We start from the raw sequence: 21,868 nt of genomic DNA, 5'->3' as shown, positions 1-21,868 counted from the left end.
CACCTGCGACTTATGGTAATTAGTAGGTGCCAACCTGTTAGTGGCCCAAGTATAATGGGCAGACCTGTCCGACAGGTGTGTGACATACCAGAGCAGATGAGCATCAAGCATCTGACCTCCCTCACCTCACCTCAGTCCCGGCAGAAGGCAGACAGGTAAGGCTGCTGACACACTGATCCTCATGCTCCCTGCCCAGACTCACCTTCACTTTGGAATCGGTTGGATTTACTAGGACGTAATTTTTCTAAATGGTATGTTCCTGAATCTCCCTTCTGGAATTAACGAAGAACCGTTTTATCGTGTGTTATATATTTATGTCTATGTATGTTATGTCTGCCATGTCCACATCGCAAGTAATACAATTAGTTTTGATTCTAGGATTATTACAACAAGTGAGTGGGTTTTGAGATATCTGTACTAGTGCTGTCAGTTAAAGGCGTTATTAACGGCGTTAAAGCAAACCAATTTTCACGGCGTTAATTTTTTTATCGCGCGATTAACGCAATTTAGTTATTTATTAAAAAAATTTTTTTATTTTTTGCTCAATACAAAGAAGCAGTAACCTGACTGCTATGTTCAAGGCAGTATGTTTGTATGTTCATCGTTTAATTGCACTATAGGCTTTTTTTTTGTATCGTCCTGTTTTGATCAGTATGCCAATGTTGTTATCAATAAAAAAACATTTGCACAAGGCAAGCCGATGCACTTCTCCATGTTGATAAGAGCATTAAAATGAGAAAAATTAATGCGACAAAGAAATCCAGGGATATTTAGCATAGAAAAAAAATTGCGTGAGTTAACTATGACATTAATGTGATTAATCGCGATTAAATATTTTAATCGCTTGACAGCACTAGTCTGTACACAATTTTAGACTATCATCATCATCATCATCATCGTCATCCGCTTATCCGGGGTCGGGTCGCGGGGGGAGCAGCTCAAGCAGGGGGCCCCAGACTTCCCTTTCCCGGGCCACATTGACCAGCTCTGACGGGGGGATCCCGAGGCGTTCCCAGGCCAGTGTTGAGATATAATCTCTCCACCTAGTCCTGGGTCTTCCCCGAGGTCTCCTCCCCACTGGACGTGCCTGAAACACCTCCCAAGGAAGGCGCCCAGTGGGCATCCTTACCAGATGCCCGAACCACCTCAGCTGACTCCTTTCTAAGTAAAGGAGCAGCGGCTCTAATCCGAGTTCCTCACGGATGGCTGAGCTTCTCACCCTATCCCTAAGGGAGACGCCAGCCACCCTTCTGAGAAAACTCATCTCGGCCGCTTGTACCCGCGATCTCGTCCTTTCGGTCATCACCCAGCCCTCATGACCATAGGTGAGGATAGGAACGAAGATCGACCGGTAGATCGAGAGCTTTGCCTTGCGGCTCAGCTCTCTTTTCGTTACAACGGTGCGGTAAAGCGATACATTTTAGACTATATAATTACAAATAATGTGATTTTGTCTACAGAAGGATTTTATCCAAATATCTAAAAGTTATCTTTGAGGATCATTGTTAGAATCTTTGGTGGAATCTCTGTTCTAGAAGTGGACAAAAACCATGCACGAATACCCACGCACACACAATCACACGCACACACAAGCACAAACACACCCACACCCAGACATGTAAACGCCCGCCCACACCACACGCACGCACGTGCACACACACACACACACACACACACACACACACACACACACACACACACACACACACACACACACACACACACACACACACACACACACACACACACACACACACACACATACCCATACATGTGTGTAATGTGAGTGCAATGTGTGCTGTAAAACACTTTGGGTGTGTAGGCCTACTACAATTCTAAATATAACAGTAACGATGTAAGGAATAATCACCGTCCTCAAGGCAGGGCAATAAACAGTTTGATATGCCCGGCTCGTGGACGGCTTACCTTCCACGAGCCGGGCATATAAAACTGTTTATTGCCCTGCCTTGAGGTGATTATTCCGTTTGTTCTACTTCTCACCGGCCAACATAATAAAACAATTCAAATACTTTAATAATTAGCCTTTTTCTTATTCGTATTGCATGCTTATTACCGTAAATGTTTACTCCGTTTAAGTTCATCTCCCTCGAAAAGTAGTTCCCCTTAGAACTACGGTGAATAACGTTAGCTCAGCTGTAGGTAACTCGTTTCTATAGCAACCACACAAGGCTGCATCTGATCACTAGTTTAATAATGTAGTTGCTACATTCGTATGAAGTCAGCTTTAATGACGATCGATCAAACATTTTAGGTTTATTTAAGTTTTATTTTTACAATGGACCTCATGTTTGAAATGTATGTGATAGAAAACGATACAAGCAGCGTATTGATCTACTGTGCTCAGTCAGCAGCAAGTAGAACCGACAAGTCAGCGGGCAATATGCCGGATTAATGCACCCCTCCCAGCCAATCAGAATCGAGCATTCTTAAATGAAGTAGAATAATATTACATACTTCATGATAATCAACATATCATCAATCGTTTTGTAGGTATAACGAGGACAGATCTGGATCTGGCCAAGTCCCCCCCTGGAGTGATCTCTGGCGCCCCCTAGGGGATGCGCTACCATGGCCCCGCTGGACCTGAGTATGCCCAGGAGCCGCCTGCCCCTCCTCCTGCTCCTGCTGCTGGCAGTGCGGCCCAGTGAGGAGCAACTGGTGTCCGTTCAAACTGAAACTGTTGCAGTTGGTTCTGCAAGCACACCAAGCAGCAGTAAGGAGAAGGCCCCGGTGGTGGTCTGCCATGAGGCTGGAGGAGGGGGGAGCTGGATGTAAATCATGGCTGATTTACATCCAGCCCCCCCCCCCTCCAGCTCCCCCCTCCTCCAGCTCCCCCCCCCCCATCCAGCCCCCCCCCCCCATCCAGCTCATCCTGACATACACAACGTCCACAGTTGATTCGGCACACCTGATTATTAGCCTTTAACTGATGGTGATCTGGGATATGGAGGGTTGCTGTTTCTGCCAAGGCATGATGCCCCCTCCCATAGGAGAGTCATGTGCCTCTCCCATAGGAGAGTCATGTGCCCCTACCATAGGAGAGTCATGTGCCCCTACCATAGGAGAGTCATGTGCCCCTCCCATAGGAGAGTCATGTGCCCCTACCATATGAGAGTCATGTGCCCCTACCATAGGAGAGTCATGTGCCCCTCCCAAAGGAGAGTCATGTGCCCCTACCATAGGAGAGTCATGTGCCCCTCCCATAGGAGAGTCATGTGCCCCTACCATAGGAGAGTCGTGTGCCCCTACCATAGGAGAGTCGTGTGTAACGTGTGTCTGTTAGGTCCCATTGAATACCTTCTGGAGATTCAAGTCCAGACCTCTGATTTGGAGGAGGTCAGGAACCTCCAGAACACCTTGAAGCTCCCCACAGCCCTCTCTAACACCAGCGACATCACAGGCCTCAACATCACCACAGGTGAGCCACACACAACCCCCCCCCCCCACACACACACACACACACACACACACACACACACACACACACACACACACACACACACACACACACACACACACACACACACACACACACACACACACACACACACACACACACACATCACCACAGCTTAGCCACATTCAACCCTACACACACCACAACAAGTGAGCCACACTCAACCCCGCACTCATCAACAGCACCAGCTCCACTAAAGCCATCTGATAACAAAATAAGCTGCCATTAAGAAGGAGGTTAGGGTGTAGTCACTAATCATAATCTATTAAAAAAAAGCAGACGCTTCAGTTCAAAGCGACCTATGTGAATTAAGACACACCTCGACAGCGCTGTCAACAAAGCAGCTCATCGGGAGCAGTCAGGGTTATGCACTCATCTAGGAGGGGCTGGGGATCGAACTAGTAACCTCCCAGTTACCAGTCAACCGGATCTACCTCCTGAGCTACTTCTGTGAAGAATTATATCCGTGCGACTGGCGTCCAACCCGTCATGTTGATGATTGTTGTCTGAGATGACTCACGATTCACAGGAACCACTCCGGGTAGATCATGGTGTTGGGAAATGAGGGCAGAACGTGTTTATAGTGCATTGTTTTTACCACTGGTGTCACTGGTTGATGGGATGATGATGATGATGATGATGATGATGATGATGATGATGATGATGATGATGATGATGATGCCGACAGATTGATTTGGCTATCTTAATTTTCAAAGAGGTTACAGATCTACCAATAGCTCATAAAGAGCAGAAAGGTTCCCGGAGCTGTCTCTTACGCCCTGTGACATGTTTTATCCTCCTCAGTGTGCGCCCTGGTCGCAGACAGCTTCCAGTGTGAGTGCGAGAGTACGTTCTTCTGGCCGTTACGCAGCTGCCAGCTGTATGGAAGCTGTGGACAGCCGGAAGCCACCTGTACCTGTCTCACATCCCTGCCAGCTAATGGTCTCTTCTGCCAGCCCAGATTCGGTGAGAGCCTGATCACTGAACACTCTCACTGTACTTCAACCTTGCCTCATGTTAAAAGCCCACTATGCTTTCAAAGGTATTCCCAAGGGTTGCGAGTTGAAGGGTTTTTCTGTGCGTACCAGCAGCCCTGAATGTTCCTTACGGAGAATAACAGAGGGCGAATGGTCACTGTTTTCTAATGAGAGACGACTGCCTAAAAATGATTTTGTAAATCTGTGGATATAGTACAGCTCTACGATTGCTCCAGATGTGGCGCCGTCCGTTGGAGGTCAATGTGATGTTGATGACGGTCATTGAAGTCGTATTGCTATGACGGAAAAGAGCTGAGCTTTGTGTAGTCACGACCAAATCACTTCCCAGTTGCAATTCTGTCATCAAAGTCTCCAGGTATGTACGTTCAGAGTGCCCTCATCTGTCCCCACCTTTAGAATGGCTGTACGAGGTGAAATTGGGCATCTCTGGTTCCCTGGCGATGGCGGCAGCATCTCTGGCCTTCGCCAGGCCAAAGATTAGAGAGATCTCCTTTAATGATTCTCAGCTCAGCCCAGCTCTGCGTCTGACAGAGGTTAACCTCACCACAGGTAAAGGCCTCCACACACCTGTAGAGCAAACACCTGTACAGCAACACCTGTACAGCAAACACCTGTACAGTCAACACCTGTACAGTAACACCTGTACAGCTAACACCTGTACAGCCCACACCTGTACAGCCCACACCTGTACAGTAACACCTGTACAGCCAACACCTGTACAGTAACACCTGTACAGCTAACACCTGTACAGCAAACACCTGTACAGCAAACACCTTTGCAGCCAACACCTGTACAGTAACACCTGTACAGCCAACACCTGTACAGCAACACCTGTACAGCCAACACCTGTACAGCCAACACCTGTACAGCCAACACCTGTACAGCAAACATCTGTCCTGACCACACGCCTAACTTGTAGCATCACAACATGTCCTTGTTGTGTTCATTTAGTGTGCACCTCACCAACCGACAGCAGCATGAAGTGCCAGTGTGAGGGGGAGTATGGCTGGTCATGTGAACAGTGTGAGACCTATGGCGTGTGCACCAGTAAAAATACAACAGATCCTTGTGGATGCATCAATGGATTTCCTGCTGATGGACAGCTCTGCCAGCCAATCATAAGTGAGTGTGTTACCTGAGCGGTGCTACATAGCTAATGCTACCAGGCTAATGCTACGATGGTGTGACCCAAGTAATGCTTCCATGTTAATGCTATCCGTATGAGGGAACTACAGTGTTACCTGGGCTATGCCATGTAGCTAATGCTACTATGCTAAGGCTTCCATATAAATGCTATCCGTATGTTGGAACTAGAGTGTGGTAACTAGAGTAATGCGACATAGCTAATGCTACCATGCTAACATTATCTGACTGGTGTGTCCGATGTACTGCTACATAGCTAATGCTACCATACTAATACTACCTGTGTGGTGTGACCCAAGTAATGCTACCTAGCTAATAACAAATTCTACTTTTTCCATGCACCCTACCTGATGCTAACTGATTGTTGCTATCAGAGTATCAAGACCTGAATAATCAGATTAGATATGCTACCATGCTAATTATAGCTTGAAAATAGTTCCTGAATGTTGTGACCCGAGTAATGCTACCTAATGATGCTACCTTGCTAATGCTTCCTGAATGGTGTTACCTCAGGACTGCGACCCGAGTAATGCAACATAGCTAATGCTACATGGCTAAGGTACTCGCTAAGCCCCCGTTGGTTCATCATCGCAGCCATTCGGCGGGTGGCCATGTTTATACTCAATACCCACCAGACGTTCAACACTGATACCATGACAACCGCTGAGTACATGTTGAGTCTATGTCCTCTGTTGTGTTCACCAGGCCTCTCTTCGTGTCGTACGACAACGCCTACACCTACGACAACGCCTACACCTACGACAACGCCTACACCTACGACAACGCCTACACCTACGACAACGCCTACACCTACGACAACGCCTACACCTACGACAACGCCTACACCTACTCCTGTCGGAGGTCAATGTGATGTTGATGACGGTCATTGAAGCCGTATTCCTATGACGGAAAAGAGCTGAGCTTTGTGTAGTCACGACCAAATCACTTCCCAGTTGCAATTCTGTCATCAAAGTCGCCAGGTATGTACGTTCAGAGTGCCCTCATCTGTCCCCACCTTTAGAATGGCTGTACGAGGTGGAATTGGGCATCCCTGGTTCCCTGGCGATGGCGGCAGCGTCTCTGGCAGTCGCCAGGCCAATAATTAGAGGGATCTCCGTTTCTGGTTCTCAGCTCAGCCCAGTTCTGTTTCTGACAGAGGTTAACCTCACCACAGGTAAAGGCCTCCACACACCTGTAGAGCAAACACCTGTACAGCAACACCTGTACAGCAAACACCTGTACAGTCAACACCTGTACAGTAACACCTGTACAGCTAACACCTGTACAGCCCACACCTGTACAGCCCACACCTGTACAGTAACACCTGTACAGTAACACCTGTACAGTAACACCTGTACAGCTAACACCTGTACAGCAAACACCTTTGCAGCCAACACCTGTACAGTAACACCTGTACAGCCAACACCTGTACAGCAACACCTGTACAGCTAACACCTGTACAGCTAACACCTGTACAGCAACACCTGTACAGCAACACCTGTACAGCTAACACCTGTACAGCCAACACCTGTACAGCCAACACCTGTACAGCCAACACCTGTACAGCCAACACCTGTACAGCCAACACCATCACAACATGTCCTTGTTGTGTTCATTTAGTGTGCACCTCACCAACCAACAGCAGCATGAAGTGCCAGTGTGAGGGGGAGTATGGCTGGTCATGTGAACAGTGTGAGACCTATGGCGTGTGCACCAGTAAAAATACAACAGATCCTTGTGGATGCATCAATGGATTTCCTGCTGATGGACAGCTCTGCCAGCCAATCATAAGTGAGTGTGTTACCTGAGCGGTGCTACATAGCTAATGCTACCAGGCTAATGCTACGATGGTGTGACCCAAGTAATGCTTCCATGTTAATGCTATCCGTATGAGGGAACTACAGTGTTACCTGGGCTATGCCATGTAGCTAATGCTACTATGCTAAGGCTTCCATATAAATGCTATCCGTATGTTGGAACTAGAGTGTGGTAACTAGAGTAATGCGACATAGCTAATGCTACCATGCTAACATTATCTGACTGGTGTGTCCGAGGTACTGCTACATAGCTAATGCTACCATACTAATACTACCTGTGTGGTGTGACCCAAGTAATGCTACCTAGCTAATAACAAATTCTACTTTTTCCATGCACCCTACCTGATGCTAACTGATTGTTGCTATCAGCGTATCAAGACCTGAATAATCAGATTAGATATGCTACCATGCTAATTATAGCTTGAAAATAGTTCCTGAGTACATGTTGAGTCTATGTCCTCTGTTGTGTTCACCAGGCCTCTCTTCGTGTCGTACGACAACGCCTACACCTACGACAACGCCTACACCTACGACAACGCCTACACCTACGACAACGCCTACACCTACGACAACGCCTACACCTACGACAACGCCTACACCTACGACAACGCCTACACCTACGACAACGCCTACACCTACGACAACGCCTACACCTACGACAACGCCTACACCTACTCCTGCCCCAGGTATGGCCCCGCCCCGCAGCCCCCAGGTTCTCTGCCAGAGTAGCGTTGTCGTGTCCTCACAGTTGCACACGTTGTGTTTCAGTGGTGACCCCGCTGACCCTCACCATGGACATTGATTTCCAAGAGGACTTCAGAAATCCAGAAAACGCCTTCTACAAAACAGTGGAGGGCTCCGTGAGTCTCGGTTTGTGTTTCTCTGCTCGTTTAAGCTGCTTCCCTTGATTACAGAAGGACACTCAGAACTTCTATCCAGAACCTGTACAGTTGGGAGTGGGGTTTGTTGCATGAAGACGTTCATCCTACTAGAAGGTCTACAGGGTAACACCTGCTGGCTGATAGACCACATTGAACTCAAACAAATCCACTCATTGGATTTGATTTGAGTGTGAGAAAGCCTTTCAGACACCTAGTACCACCTCTTTCAGAAGCTCTAAACACATTTTTTAAATCACATAATGTTGATTCCATCTGAATCAGTTGGCTCACTGGCTATTTTAAAGTCACCATAAAGTATACTATGACATCAAACAGCTTTCCATCACACAGCTCAATGTTTTGCTTAGCAATAGTATGCAATAGTAATAGTAAAATGTCGACTGGGGCAGCAAGGGGCCGGGGGTGATGCCAAATGTTGAAAAAACTAGACTTTCCCCGGGAGCACTCACAGTGACCACCAGGGGGCCCTAGAGCTCAAGAGGTGATGTGAATGAGTCAACTAGTGAATCAAAGTGACGGAGGATAAGAATAATATAATATTCAATAAACCGTGAACCATGTATGTGATAATTTTTCACACATACAAATTCATGTTCACTTGTGGAGCGCTACTGTTCAACTCATCTCAGACATTTTAAGCGAAGAATATGTATCTTGGATGCAAAACATTTGCCTGCTTTATTAAATGTAGGCCTGTTTAAAATAATTTAAGAGATTGCGGAGGATCAGTGCGACCAAACACTCCTGTAGCCTCATGCGAGTGGGACTGCGCTTAAGAAGGCAGCACCAAGAAGCCCATGCACCGCTCAAACAGACAGATCATCAATTTATAGCATTGAACTCCTTTTGGTTCTAAACTGCCCCCAGTGGTCACGCGTGGTACTGCTGCCCTGTCTATAAAACTTCCGGAAGTTATAAAAACAGTATATCAGTAATTGTAATGTACATAGTGATGGGAACAATAATACATGAGTTATCGTGATAATCATAGTGTTAACAACAGTGATGGTTACAGTAATATATAAGTCATTGTGATATAGTGAAGAAAGTGAAAGTAATATTCATGTAGGCTATTAGTAATCTTAAAGGCACCCAGTGCAACTTTATGTAAACATTCAATGAAAAATAAGCATTCAATTTCTAGTCTTTTTTACACGTAGTAAGTTTCAATAACTCCATACCATTACATATCGACATTCAAGGAGCAAAGATGAGACGTCGTTGTGTGGTGAGAACTGATAGAAAATCGTAAACAACAACAATCGCCGTTGGGGAGAAGCCATTTTTCCATTGACTGGAAGCCTGCTTTATTTATTGTAGGTTACAAAAAATAAAGAAAATGGCGGCATTGTTGTTGTTATCGATTTTCTATCAGTTCTCACCACACAACGACGTCTCATCTTTGCTGCTTGAATGTCGGTATGTAATGGTATGGAGTTATTGAAACTTACTACGTGTAAAAAAGACTAGAAATTTAATGTTTATTTTTAAGCCTCGAAAGTTGCACTGGGTGCCTTTAATAGTGATAGTAGTATTATCTGATAGTAGCATTAATATACTGTTATAGTGATTGTAATAGTGATGATAATAATAGATGGTAATATTATCTCATAGTAACATTAATATAGTGTTTTAGTAATGTAATAGCGATAATAATAGATAGTAATATTATGTGATTGTAACGGTCATATAGTGTTAAAGTGATTGTAATAGGGATAACAATATGAATATATGAATGATCATCATTGTAATAGAGACATACTTTTAATTAAGTATAAGACGGATAAGAAAAGCTTCTAACCTTCTCTCAGATCAAAAGTAACAGCGTGAAGGCTGGCTTTACATCGTACACCCTGGATGATGTACGGTACGTCCCGCCTCCTTCTCATGGTCCAATCAATCTTCAGACCTTTGGCTGGTTCTATTTAATCCAATATTTAAAAAAACAACAACAACAATAATAATAGTTATGAGGAAATTATATTAATACTCATAGTATAACTGGGTCTGGGTTTGTGGGTGTATCTCTGTGCATGTGTGTCTCTGCCTGTGTGTGCTTGTGTGTGTGTGTGTCTGTTTGCGTGTCTGTGTGCGTGTGTGTGTGCGTGTCTGTGTGTTTGTGTGTCTGTGTGCGTGTGTGTGTGCGTGCGTGTCTGTTTGCGTATCTGTGTGCGTGTGTGTATGTGTGTCTGTGTGTTTGTGTCTGTGTGCGTGTGTTTGTCTGTGTGCGTGTGTGTGTCTGTGTGTTTGTGTGTCTGTGTGTGTGTGTCTGAGTGTGCGTGTGTGTGTGTGTGTGTATGTGTGTGCGTGTCTGTGTGTTTTTGTGTCTGTGTGTTTGTGTGTCTGTGTGCGTGTCTGTGTGCGTGTCTGTGTGCGTGTCTGTGTGCGTGTGTGCGTGTGTGTGTCACAGCTCCGGCAGCGTGATCGTTGACTACACAGTCAGCTCTACGGGTGCGATCCCGCCCAACGTGATCAGGACCTTCGAGCAAGGCCTCTTCTCAGACCTGGGGGCTAAATTCCGGATAGTCACAAATCGTGAGAATGGATCGAATCCCTTTAATACTTCAGTATCCTGTCCTGGGTTTTAAGGGTATATTCATGAAAGAAGTGTTCTTCTCCCCATGTAATCACACCAATATGAACACGTCCCCTACAGCACCTCTACGGTTCGATCCGGCGGATGTGTTCACTGGGGACGCCTTCAGGGTGTTCTGTAACCGAGTCAATGGGACGGCCGTGCTGGGAGTGCCTGCCTGGACACTGAACGGGATGGCGCTGACCGCGAGAGACAACCCACTCACAGTCAGCCCGCTGTTCTCCCAGAGCACTAGTGAGAAATACTGCAGCTATCACTCACCCCCACTCACCCCTCCACTGACACTGTAGAGAAATACTGCAGCTATCACTAAACCCCACTCACCCCCTCTACTGCTAAGGAATACTTAAACTAAAACTAACCCCCACTCACCCCCTCCACCGACACTAGTGAGAAATACTACAGCTATCACGAACCACACCACTCTACTGGTAAGAACCTCCCACTAACCCAGTACCATTAGCACTAGCCCCTCTACTGGTAAGAACCTCCCACTAACCCAGTACCATTAGCACTAGCCCCTCTACTGGTAAGAACCTCCCACTAACCCAGTACCATTAGCACTAGCCCCTCTACTGGTAAGAACCTCCCACAGTCCACTAACCCTCCCATTCTCTTTACATCGTCACATTTAGTACCAAGAAACATCTTCTGGATGGGTGTGAAAGGGTCTGCTGTATGACAACACAACAAAGCCTTCATAGCATCTGATCCTGATGGGTTCTTTGGCAGGCTTTTACAACTGCACGTATGCAGACGGCTTCCAGGTAACGGGCGTCCTGACCGTTAAACCGAGGCCTCAGCTGAACCTGAAGCCCCTCAGCAGGACCGTGGGGTGCGTGGACGGCCTGGTCAGCGTGGTCGAGCTGGAGTGCTGCGTCCAGAGTCCCTACAAGGTCCAACTGAATGATACGACCCTAACAGCCCAAGTAATACCCCAACAAGGTACAGGAGCAAGAGGTTACATTAGCTTAACATATGGTGCTAGGCTAAAATAATACTCCAACTAGGTATAGGAGCAAGAGGTTACATTAGCTTAACATATGGTGCTAGGCTAAAGTAATACTCCAACTAGGTATAGGAGCAAGAGGCTACATTAGCTTAGCATATGGTGCTAAGCTAAAGTAATACCCCAACCAGATACAGGAGCAAGAGGCTACATTAGCTTAGCATATGGTGCTAGGCTAAAGTAATACCCCAACCAGATACAGGAGCAAGAGGCTACATTAGCTTAGCATATGGTGCTAGGCTAAAGTACTACCGGATCAGGTACAAGAGCAAGAGGCTAAATTAGCTTAGCATATGTTGCTAGGCTAAAGTACTAGCCCAACCAGGTACAGGAGCAAGAGGCTACATTGGCTTAGCATATGTTGATAGGCTAAAGTAATAGGCCAACCAGGTACAGGAGCAAGAGGCTACATTAACTTAGCATATGGTGCTAAGCTAAAGTACTACCGGATCAGGTACAAGTGCAAGAGGCTAAATTAGCTTAGCATATGGTAATAGGCTAAAGTAATACCCAGACCAGGTACAGGAGCAATAGGCTACATTGGCTTAGCGTATTGTGCTAGGCTAAAGAAATACCCCAACCAGATACAGGAGCAAGAGGCTACATTAACTTAGCATATGGTGCTAAGCTAAAGTACTACCGGATCAGGTACAAGTGCAAGAGGCTAAATTAGCTTAGCATATGGTAATAGGCTAAAGTAATACCCAGACCAGGTACAGGAGCAATAGGCTACATTAGCTTAGCGTATGGTGCTAGGCTAAAGAAATACCCCAACCAGATACAGGAGCAAGAGGCAAACTTAGCTTAGCATATGGTGCTAGGCTAAAGTAATACACCAACCAGGTACAGGAGAAAGAGGCTACATTAGCTTAGCATATGGTGCTAGGCTAAAGTACTACTGAACCAGGTACAAGAGCAAGAGGCTACATTAGCTTAGCATATGTTGCTAGGCTAAAGTACTAGCCCAACCAGGTACAGGAGCAAACGGCTACATTGACTTAGCATACTTTGCTAGGCTAAAGTAATAGGCCAACCAGGTACAGGAGCAAGAGGCTACATTACCTTAGCATATGTTGCTAGGCTATAGTTGTAGCCAAATATGCGACATTATTTGTGCTAGGGTAAAGGCCTAGCCCATGGCAGTACACACTGAGGAAGGAATGATAGTACATTAGCTTAGCCTACGGTGCAAGCTCAGGATACAATGCTCACTGGGGGAAGATGCTACATTAGCTTAGCATACGGTGCAAGCGCACGATACAGTGCTCACTGGGGGGGAGATTCTACATTAGCTTATCCTACGGCGCTAGCTCACGATACAGTGCTCACTGGGGGGAGATGCTACATTAGCTTAGCCTACGGTGCTAGCTCACGATACAGGACTCAGTGGGGGGGAGATGCTACATTAGATTAGCTTGCGGTGCTAGATCACGATACAGTGCTCACTGGGGGGAGATGCTACATTAGCTTAGCCTACGGTGCTAGCTCACGATACAGGACTCAGTGGGGGGGAGATGCTACATTAGATTAGCTTGCGGTGCTAGATCACGATACAGTACTCAGTGGGGGGAGATGCTACATTAGCTTAGCTTACGGTGCTAGATCACGATACAGTACTCAGTGGGGGGAGATGCTACATTAGCTTAGTTTACGGTGCTAGATCACGATACAGTACTCAGTGGAGGGAGATGCTACATTAGCTTAGCTTACGGTGCTAGATCACGATACAGCTACATGCTACATTAGCTTTACAGTGAAGCTGGGTTCTGCTTGACAAGCTGTTTCCCGTACAGCTTGAAATTTATAATATTGAGTATAGACAATCCAAATCCAACAACAGTAAAATACAATATAAATGTAAGGTATAATAATCCTACTATAGTACAATAGTACAATACTAATATATGCAGAGCATAATTATATGTGTAATACACAGCGTTTGATTTCAGGCAACATACGGTGCAAACGTTACAACTACAGCAGGACCTGTGTGAACGGAGTGGTGCCGCTCACCTGCCAGGAGGCCACCTACACACGGTTCAAGAGGGACCTGACTCTGACCTTCTCCACTGACGGTTAGTGTCACAGACCTCCAGCTGACCAGGCCTCTACCACAGCCGGTTAGTGTCACAGACCTCCAGCTGACCAGGCCTCGACCACAGCCGGTTAGTAGAACTGATCTCCAGCTGACCAGGCCAGAGGGAGGCTCACAGCGCCGACTGTCTGCAGTCTGTGTTAAGTCAGTTTAACATGTACAGTCTGTGTTAAGTCAGTTTAACATGTACAGTCTGTGTTAAGTCAGTTTAACCTGTACAGTCTGTGTTAAGTCAGTTTAACCTGTACAGTCTGTGTTAAGTCAGTTTAACCTGTACAGTCTGTGTAAAGCCAGTTTAACCCGCACAGTCTGATAAGTCACTTTAACCTGTGTTACGGTCAAATGTTAGTCACTTTAACCTGTGTTATATGCAGTCTGTCTTAAGTCAGTTTAACCTGTATCATATACGTTCTATGTTAATTCAGTTTAACCTGTATTATATAGTAGGTTAAGCCAGTTGAACCTGTATTATATACCTTCTATGTTAATTCAGTTTAACCTGTATTATATAGTAGGTTAAGTCAGTTGAATCTGTACTACATAGAAGGGTAAGTCAGTTTAACTTGTATTATGTACGGTCTATGTTGAGTCAGTTCAACCTGTATTATATACCGTATATAATACAGGTTGAAGTGACTTAACATAGAACGTACATAATACAGGTTCAACTGACCTACCCTACTATATAGTACAGGTTAAACTAACTTAAGACAGTCTGCATATAACACAGGTTAAAGTGACTAAGCATTTACTATGTAACACAGGTTAAAGTGACTTAGCATAGACCATAATACAGGTTAAACTGACTTATCAGACTGTGCAGGTTAAACTGACTTAGCACAGACTGTCCAGGTTAAACTGACTTAACATAGACCGTATATAATATACGGCCTATGTTTAGTCAGTTTAACCTGTATTATATATGGTCTACGTTAACTCAGTTTAGTCTGTATTTTATAGTAGGTCAAGTCAGTTGAACCTGTTTTATACAGTCAGCGTTAAGTCAGTTTAAGTTGTACCTCTGTTGGGAGTGACGTAGCGCCGTCTGTCCGCAGTATTCCTCTGTGAGGACGAGGATTATGGGGGCGGACAGCTGGGGGACGAGGCGACGACGGCCTGCCGGCCGGACGAGGTGGGGTTCATTACGGCCGAATGCCAGGAGGACGGGACCTGGGTGCCACTACAGGACAACTGCGTCCTGATCGTGTTCAACAACCTGCTGCTAGAGGCTGAGGTGATCCCCTTACCTTAACCTTACCTTACCTTACCTGAACTCATATTATCTATTCACTGTAACATAAACTCAAAATAACCTTAACATGAACCCAGAATTATCAAGACACTAACCCCCAAATAACCTTAACATGTCGAGTCTATGTGTGTGTAATAGCACACTTATGTTAGTCCGTAACTATGGTACCATTGCCCTCCTAACCGTCCCTAGCTCTTCGGGGGCTAGGGCTAGGGGTTGTAGTGCAGTCCCGCTGAATGTTGCTATGATAAAGGGCTATACTAATAATGTTAGTATATCTAAGATTAACCCCAAAACCCACACTAGACTCTCACATCCATCCTTCCATGTATAATAATAATAATAATAATACATTTAATTTAGAGGCGCCTTTCAAAACACCCAAGGTCACCTTACAGAGCATATAGTCATCATACATTTAAAAAAAATAAAAATAAAAAATAAATAAATAAATAAACATAAGCAATAAGAAATAAATAAAACAAAAACAAGACAAAAAAAAACAAAAAAACAATCAAAACAGTGATCAGTTAGACGTTGTGTGCGAGTTTGAACAGGTGAGTTTTGAGTTGTGACTTGAAGGTTGTAATGGTGTCTGACTGTTTTATGTGTGGGGGGAGGGAGTTCCAGAGCCTGGGTGCTGAACAGCATTTAGCTGTATGGCTAAATGTGTCGCCTTCTTCCAATGGAAGTAAGACATCATTGTCTTTATTCTACAGTGGATGTAAAGATGTTTTGTTTCTTCACCCAGAACCTGGATGCAAGTACCTTCCCAGCGTTTGTGGATGCCCTCAGCAATGCGACCGTGAACAACACAGACAGGGTGTCGGATTCTCCAGCCAACATCCACACCATCGTCAGCATCTTCACACGTCTGGCAAACGTCTCGCGGAGCCTGACCATCGACGTGAGCCTCATGACGGTATGGTGTAAACTCAAGGCCTAATAATCCGTTATCTGGCTTTGCCTGCTGCTGAACAAGCCTCCTCTTTGTTTTGTGTGAAGGGCATTCTGGATACGGCAAATGTTCTGGTGGACAATCGATCCAGGGTTGCCTGGAACACCCTGAACACCAACTACAACGGAACGAACAACTTGTCATCAGCGCCTGAACTCATTCAAACTATGAGCGACAGCTCTGCCTTCCTTCGTTCCATCGAGGAGATATCAAGATCCCTGTCTGACGATCCCGACCTCAACGTCTTCACAGAGAGGATCACCCTAAACAGGAGCAGATTTTCTGGATCTTTTAGTGCCAATCTCTCCATGGTGTCGTTGGAACTACCGGGACCGCACCAGGACAACAGCTTCATCACCACCATCAACTTCAACTCCCTGGACAACGTCCTCCTCCCCTCCAACGCCAGCGGTGCCAACACCAGCAACGTCATCAACGGCAACGTGCTTCTGGTCTTGTCCAACAGCAGCGTCGACAACGTGACGTTCACCTTCGACATCCTCAACCAAAGTCTGACGAGTCCTCAGTGTGTCTTCTGGAATTTCAGCCTGCTGGACAACGACGGGGCGTGGGACGGCACGGGCTGTACGGCGGGGGTCTCAGATGCCCAAATTGTCACCTGCAACTGCAACCATCTCACCTCCTTCTCCATCCTCATGTCTCCGTCCAGCCCGATGTCAGCCATCCTGGATTACATCACCTACATCGGCGTGGGCATATCCCTTCTGTCATTGGTGATCTGTCTCATCATTGAAGCCATCATCTGGAGGAAGATAAACAGGAACTCCACCTCCTATCTACGACACACGTGCATAGTGAACATCGCCGTGTCCCTGCTGATAGCCAACATCTGGTTCATCGTTGGTGCCTTTGTTTCAGTCTCAGGTTCTGATAACCCTCCAGCCTGCTTCGCAGTCACCTTCTTCATCCACTTCTTCTACCTGTCTCTGTTCTTCTGGATGCTGATGTCGGGGCTGCTGCTGCTCTACCGCACCATCAGTGTGTTCGGGGGCGGCCTGTCTGACGGGGGCATGGTGGCCGTGGGCTTCTCCGTGGGCTATGGCGCTCCGCTCCTCATCGCGGTCGTCACCATCGCGGTGACGGCTCCCGACAACGTGTTCTTCAGGCGGAGTGGCGTCTGCTGGCTAAACTGGTACGAGTCGATGGCACTGCTGGCGTTTGTGATCCCGGCGCTGTTGATCGTGGTCATCAACCTGGTGATCCTGGCAGTGGTGTTGTACAAGATGCTCCGCAGTCAGAGCATGGGCAACTCGGACAGAAGCACCCTGATGGTCATTGTCCGCAGCCTGGCCGTACTCACGCCCTTCTTCGGGACCACCTGGGGTCTGGGCGTAGGAACGATGACCAACCCTGAGGTCTTTGGCATCCATGTTACCTTCGCCCTCTTCAACTCACTGCAGGTAAACGCACAGCTGAACCTGCAGTACGCCTCAATACATCGCTCACCATATGTTAAATCTGATCCATTATTATGGTCGACATGTTTGGTGAAATGTTGTCTCTATCTTCTTAACAAAGGGTTTCTTCATCTTGGTGTTTGGAACTCTGCTGGACGTAAAGGTACGACCAGTCGTTACACAGATGTTCATGACACTGGATGTTCTTGAAAAAGGTGTTTCTTTAATCTGCCATTTTTGTTTTGGATTCCCAGGTCCGGTCTGCTCTGAAGGCGTACACGAGCACCGGGACCACTGGCACACAGGTCAGTACTACAGCGCTAGGTTCTGTTCTGTGTTCCTAATTTCAATCCCATAACCCGCCACGTTCTCAGTTCTCTAGTTTCATAACAGACCAACGTTCTCCGTTCTGTAGTCTCACAACAGACCAACGTTCTCCGTTCTCTAGTCTCATAACAGACCAATGTTCTCTCTTTGTTCTCCAGAGTACTTCAGCCGGGCCGTCGACTTCCGGTGGACTGGGGTTCCTACGCAACTTGGGCAGAAGAAGAGGTGAGAATGGTTCCTTTATTTGAGCATGTTCTAAACTATGGGTTTGTCTCACAGCAAATTATCTCATGATCGAGTCCTGATCCATCAGACCCTCTGCAGACCTTCAGAGAGGTCTGATTACAGCGGTATCGGGGATCATTTCTTGTGCTTGAACTCTGGTTGGCTCCCACAGACTTGTATATTGTGTCCCGAAATGTAAAAGATAAGGAACCCCTGCTCTATCTTAATCATAGCGGTTCTGCCGTCTGGTTTATCATCAGAGCAGTAGTCAGTGTTCTCAGTAGTCAGGATGCTGAGCAAGAGCCCAGAGGCCTCCGTGATCCGGATTCAAATGAAAGCGTTGGACTGCAGAAGGAAACTGGAGCAGCACATGAACAAGAGAAGAGTAGCGAACCAGTGAACATGGGAGGAGAATTCACATCCCACTGAATTCTAATGGGTTCAACTGGCTATTGGTGTTCTGCTGGCTTCTATAGCAGTCTGTTGCATGGGTTCTACTGTATTATGTTATATTCTACATGGTTCCTTTCAGAATACAATATAAACTCTGCAGCTCCAGTGAGCACATCTGGAGAGGCTGCATCTTACAGCAGCTGACACCTCACAGCCAATCAGAACAGCAGCTGACGCTTCCAGGCCAATCAGAACAGCAGCTAACGCCTCCCGGCCAACCAGGACATCTGGAGGGACTGATCCTAACCACACCTGACGCCTCCCGGCCAGTCAGAACACGCCCCTGTGTGAACAATACAATCATACTTATAAAATGGATCATCACAAAATATATTTCAATATTTATGTTAAACTTAATCAATATTTAAAGCCCCTGACTAATAAAAAAAATGCATACGATGTAAAAGTTAAGTTCATTGCTGTGTCTATACCAAGGTTGTAAGAATAAACTTTAATCAATATTAAATCCTTCAGGCTTCAAATCCTTCTAGAAAGACCCAGTGGGGTCAAAGGGGTGTCAAACTGCTCCATAGTCACATGGTTCATGAAGGTTCAGATAGATCCAAGCAGGTCGATTTTGAGTTTGCGGATTTACCACAAAACAGCAACGTTTGGCGGCCTGAGGCCCAAGGATTCTGAGTCGTATTGCAAACCGACCCCCTTATCAGTAGTATGTGAAAATTCTATAATAATGGTAGAATAATAGAACCACCCCAAATGGGACGATCATAGTGCCTGTTTAAGAGATGGCGTGTTCGCCGTCCGAGGAAAAGGGGCGTGTTTGTGCCTGTTGCTAGGCAACGTCCTCGGACCTCGCACAAGCTCCGACCCGATCGAGGAGCATGAATCAGTGCCCGTGGAGAACACAAGCCGGGTTCTACTGTATTCTAATGGGTTCTACTGCCTATTTTTGTATTTTATTGTATTCTGCTGGGTTCTATTGTATTCTATGTTATTGTACTAGGATGCATTGTATTCTTCTGTATTCTACTTGGTCTCCTGGGTTTTATAGTATTATACAGTATTCTACTGTTTTATATTCTCTATGGATCTAGGGTCTAGTATTCTGAAATCATTATACTAAGACAACATATTGCGTATCCTTATACAAACAGTCTCTGTATGCATTTTATAAAATACTGGTTATTTATAAAATGGTATTCATTATCACATATTTATATGAAGATATATTCAGTATTAAACCATTGGATGCAGCTGCGATGCATGTATAACGCAGTACACGTGTTTTGGTATCACACGGATGGCTGTTGCTATTTGTGCGGCTGATACAATTAAAGGGTTAGCTTTACAAGTTGGTACAAGTTGGTAGTTTCGGTTCTGATTTTGTATTTTTGCAGCATATGGATGTAGTGTAACCTCAGAGTACCTGTGATGAAACCCCAGGCTCTCCTTGTATGATCTGCGGAGGGCAACTCAGAGCTCCCATGTAAAACAAACGCTTTGTTTGTCTTAACCAAATGCGCCTGATGCCGTCTGATCAGTCAACTCACAGAAGCCATCAGTCAAATGTGAGCTGAGGACAGAACGCAAAACCACCAACCAAACAACCCCGCCGGAGAGGGGAGCTACGAGGAGCTAGGAGGAGCTAGGAGGTGCTATGAGAAGATAGGAGGAGCTACGTGGAGCTAAGAGGAGCTAGGAGGAGCTAGGAGGAGCTACGAGAAGATAGGAGGAGCTACGTGGAGCTAGGAGGAGCTAGGAGGAGCTACGTGGAGCTAGGAGGAGCTAGGTGGAGCTAGGAGGAGCCAAGAGGAGCTAGGACGAGCTCGGAGGAGATAGGAGGAGCTAGGAGAAGCTAGGAGGAGCTAGGAGGAGCCAAGAGGAGCTAGGACGAGCTAGGAGGAGCTAGGAGGAGCTAGGAGGAGCTAGGAGGAGCTAGGAGGAGCTAGGAGGAGCTAGGAGGAGCTAGGAGGAGCTAGGAGGAGCTAGGAGGAGCTAGGTGGCGCTGAGTGGCGCTAGGTGGCGCTAGGTGGCGCTAGGAGACGCTAGTTGGAGCTAGAAGGAGCTAGGAGGAGCTAGGTGGCGCTGAGTGGCGCTAGGTGGCGCTAGGTGGAGCTAGGAGACGCTAGTTGGAGCTAGAAGGAGCTAAGTGGAGCTAGGTAGACTGAGAGAGGGTCATGAACCGGGGTTTTCCTCTCTTTTGAAAGCAAATTTCCACTCATTCTGCCTGTGAGCTGTATATACCAGGTGAGAGTCCCTGGAGTGAGACTGAGAAGAAGAGGAAGAGAAGAACAACAAAGAGGATACAACCAGAGAGGACACAACAGAGGTTTTTAAAGTATCATTTGACAAAGCCATATCCAAAATGGATCTGAAACATTTATCCCTCTACCAGAAGTCCCGCCCTCTCTCCTCCCGACCCACGCCACTGATAGGCTGGCACTCTACCTCCGACTTGCTCACACTGGCCTTGGAAACATGCCAGAAAGTCCCGCCCTCTGTCTCGCCCAAGAACGCACATTTAAAGCTCCACACACCAGGCGTCTAATTAGGGCTAGTTGGGAAAAAAAGAGGTTTAAATAGGTGTAGTTAGTTCTAGTTAGGTAGCTAGTGCTCGGAACGACAACGTTCTGCATCGCGGGAGCTTCAGTTCTCCTCGTTATCTCGTGAATATCAGGTGTGATGATATTCCCAGATTAGTCTGAGTGTGCTGTCCTGGGGCGATGAAGCCTGGGAGTCAGACCTGTAGGAGGGGGGACAGCATGTCTTTTGCTTGGTGGGGTTAGGTGTAGAAAGGTGTAGGTAGGTAAAAAGAGGTGTAGATAGTTGTAGCTTGGTGTGGTTAGGTGTAGTAAGGTGTAGTAAGGTGTAGGTAGGCATAAAGAGATGTAGATAGTTGTAGCTTGGTGTGGTTAGGTGTAGTAAGGTGTAGTAAGGTGTAGGTAGGTATAAAGAGGTGTAGATAGTTGTAGCTTGGTGTGGTTAGGTGTAGTAAGGTGTAGGTAGCTATAAAGAGGTGTAGATAGTTGTAGCTTGGTGTGGTTAGGTGTAGGTAGGCATAAAGAGGTGTAGATAGTTGTAGCTTGGTGTGGTTAGGTGTAGTAAGGTGTAGTAAGGTGTAGGTAGGTATAAAGAGGTGTAGATAGTTGTAGCTTGGTGTGGTTAGGTGTAGTAAGGTGTAGGTAGGCATAAAGAGGTGTAGATAGTTGTAGCTTGGTGTGGTTAGGTGTAGTAAG

General features: G+C 46.3%; 1 protein-coding gene across 1 annotated transcript; it reads left to right on the top strand.

Annotated features, from left to right (window-relative positions):
- Positions 1-164: 164 nt before the first annotated feature.
- LOC130374870 (adhesion G protein-coupled receptor F5-like) lies at positions 165-19,988 on the top strand. Its single transcript, XM_056581847.1, has 22 exons — positions 165-251; positions 2,512-2,734; positions 3,305-3,439; positions 4,283-4,444; positions 4,873-5,025; positions 5,428-5,598; positions 6,325-6,480; positions 6,641-6,793; positions 7,240-7,410; positions 7,913-8,122; positions 8,205-8,296; positions 10,150-10,205; positions 10,749-10,873; positions 10,995-11,168; positions 11,667-11,879; positions 13,893-14,018; positions 15,094-15,272; positions 16,042-16,212; positions 16,296-17,669; positions 17,788-17,829; positions 17,921-17,971; positions 18,152-19,988. Exons 2-22 carry the CDS (start codon positions 2,590-2,592, stop codon positions 18,239-18,241), a joined length of 4,149 nt encoding a protein of 1,382 aa, XP_056437822.1. The 5' UTR covers positions 165-251; positions 2,512-2,589; the 3' UTR covers positions 18,242-19,988.
- The last annotated feature ends 1,880 nt before the right edge of the window (positions 19,989-21,868 follow it).

Source organism: Gadus chalcogrammus, chromosome 21, assembly GCF_026213295.1.
Source record: "Gadus chalcogrammus isolate NIFS_2021 chromosome 21, NIFS_Gcha_1.0, whole genome shotgun sequence".
Taxonomy (NCBI): Eukaryota; Metazoa; Chordata; class Actinopteri; order Gadiformes; family Gadidae; genus Gadus; species Gadus chalcogrammus.
Note: the sequence above shows the minus strand (reverse complement) of the source record. Positions and strands in the feature narration are given on the sequence as shown.

Excerpts from the sequence above, each read along its gene's own strand:
- LOC130374870 (XM_056581847.1), top strand. The coding sequence starts at position 2,590 with ATGGCCCCGCTGGACCTGAGTATGCCCAGGAGCCGCCTGCCCCTCCTC. Across the intron at positions 8,297-10,149 it reads ACAAAACAGTGGAGGGCTCC|ATCAAAAGTAACAGCGTGAA; the intron begins GTGAGTCTCGGT and ends ACCTTCTCTCAG. Across the intron at positions 17,670-17,787 it reads CCCTCTTCAACTCACTGCAG|GGTTTCTTCATCTTGGTGTT; the intron begins GTAAACGCACAG and ends TTCTTAACAAAG.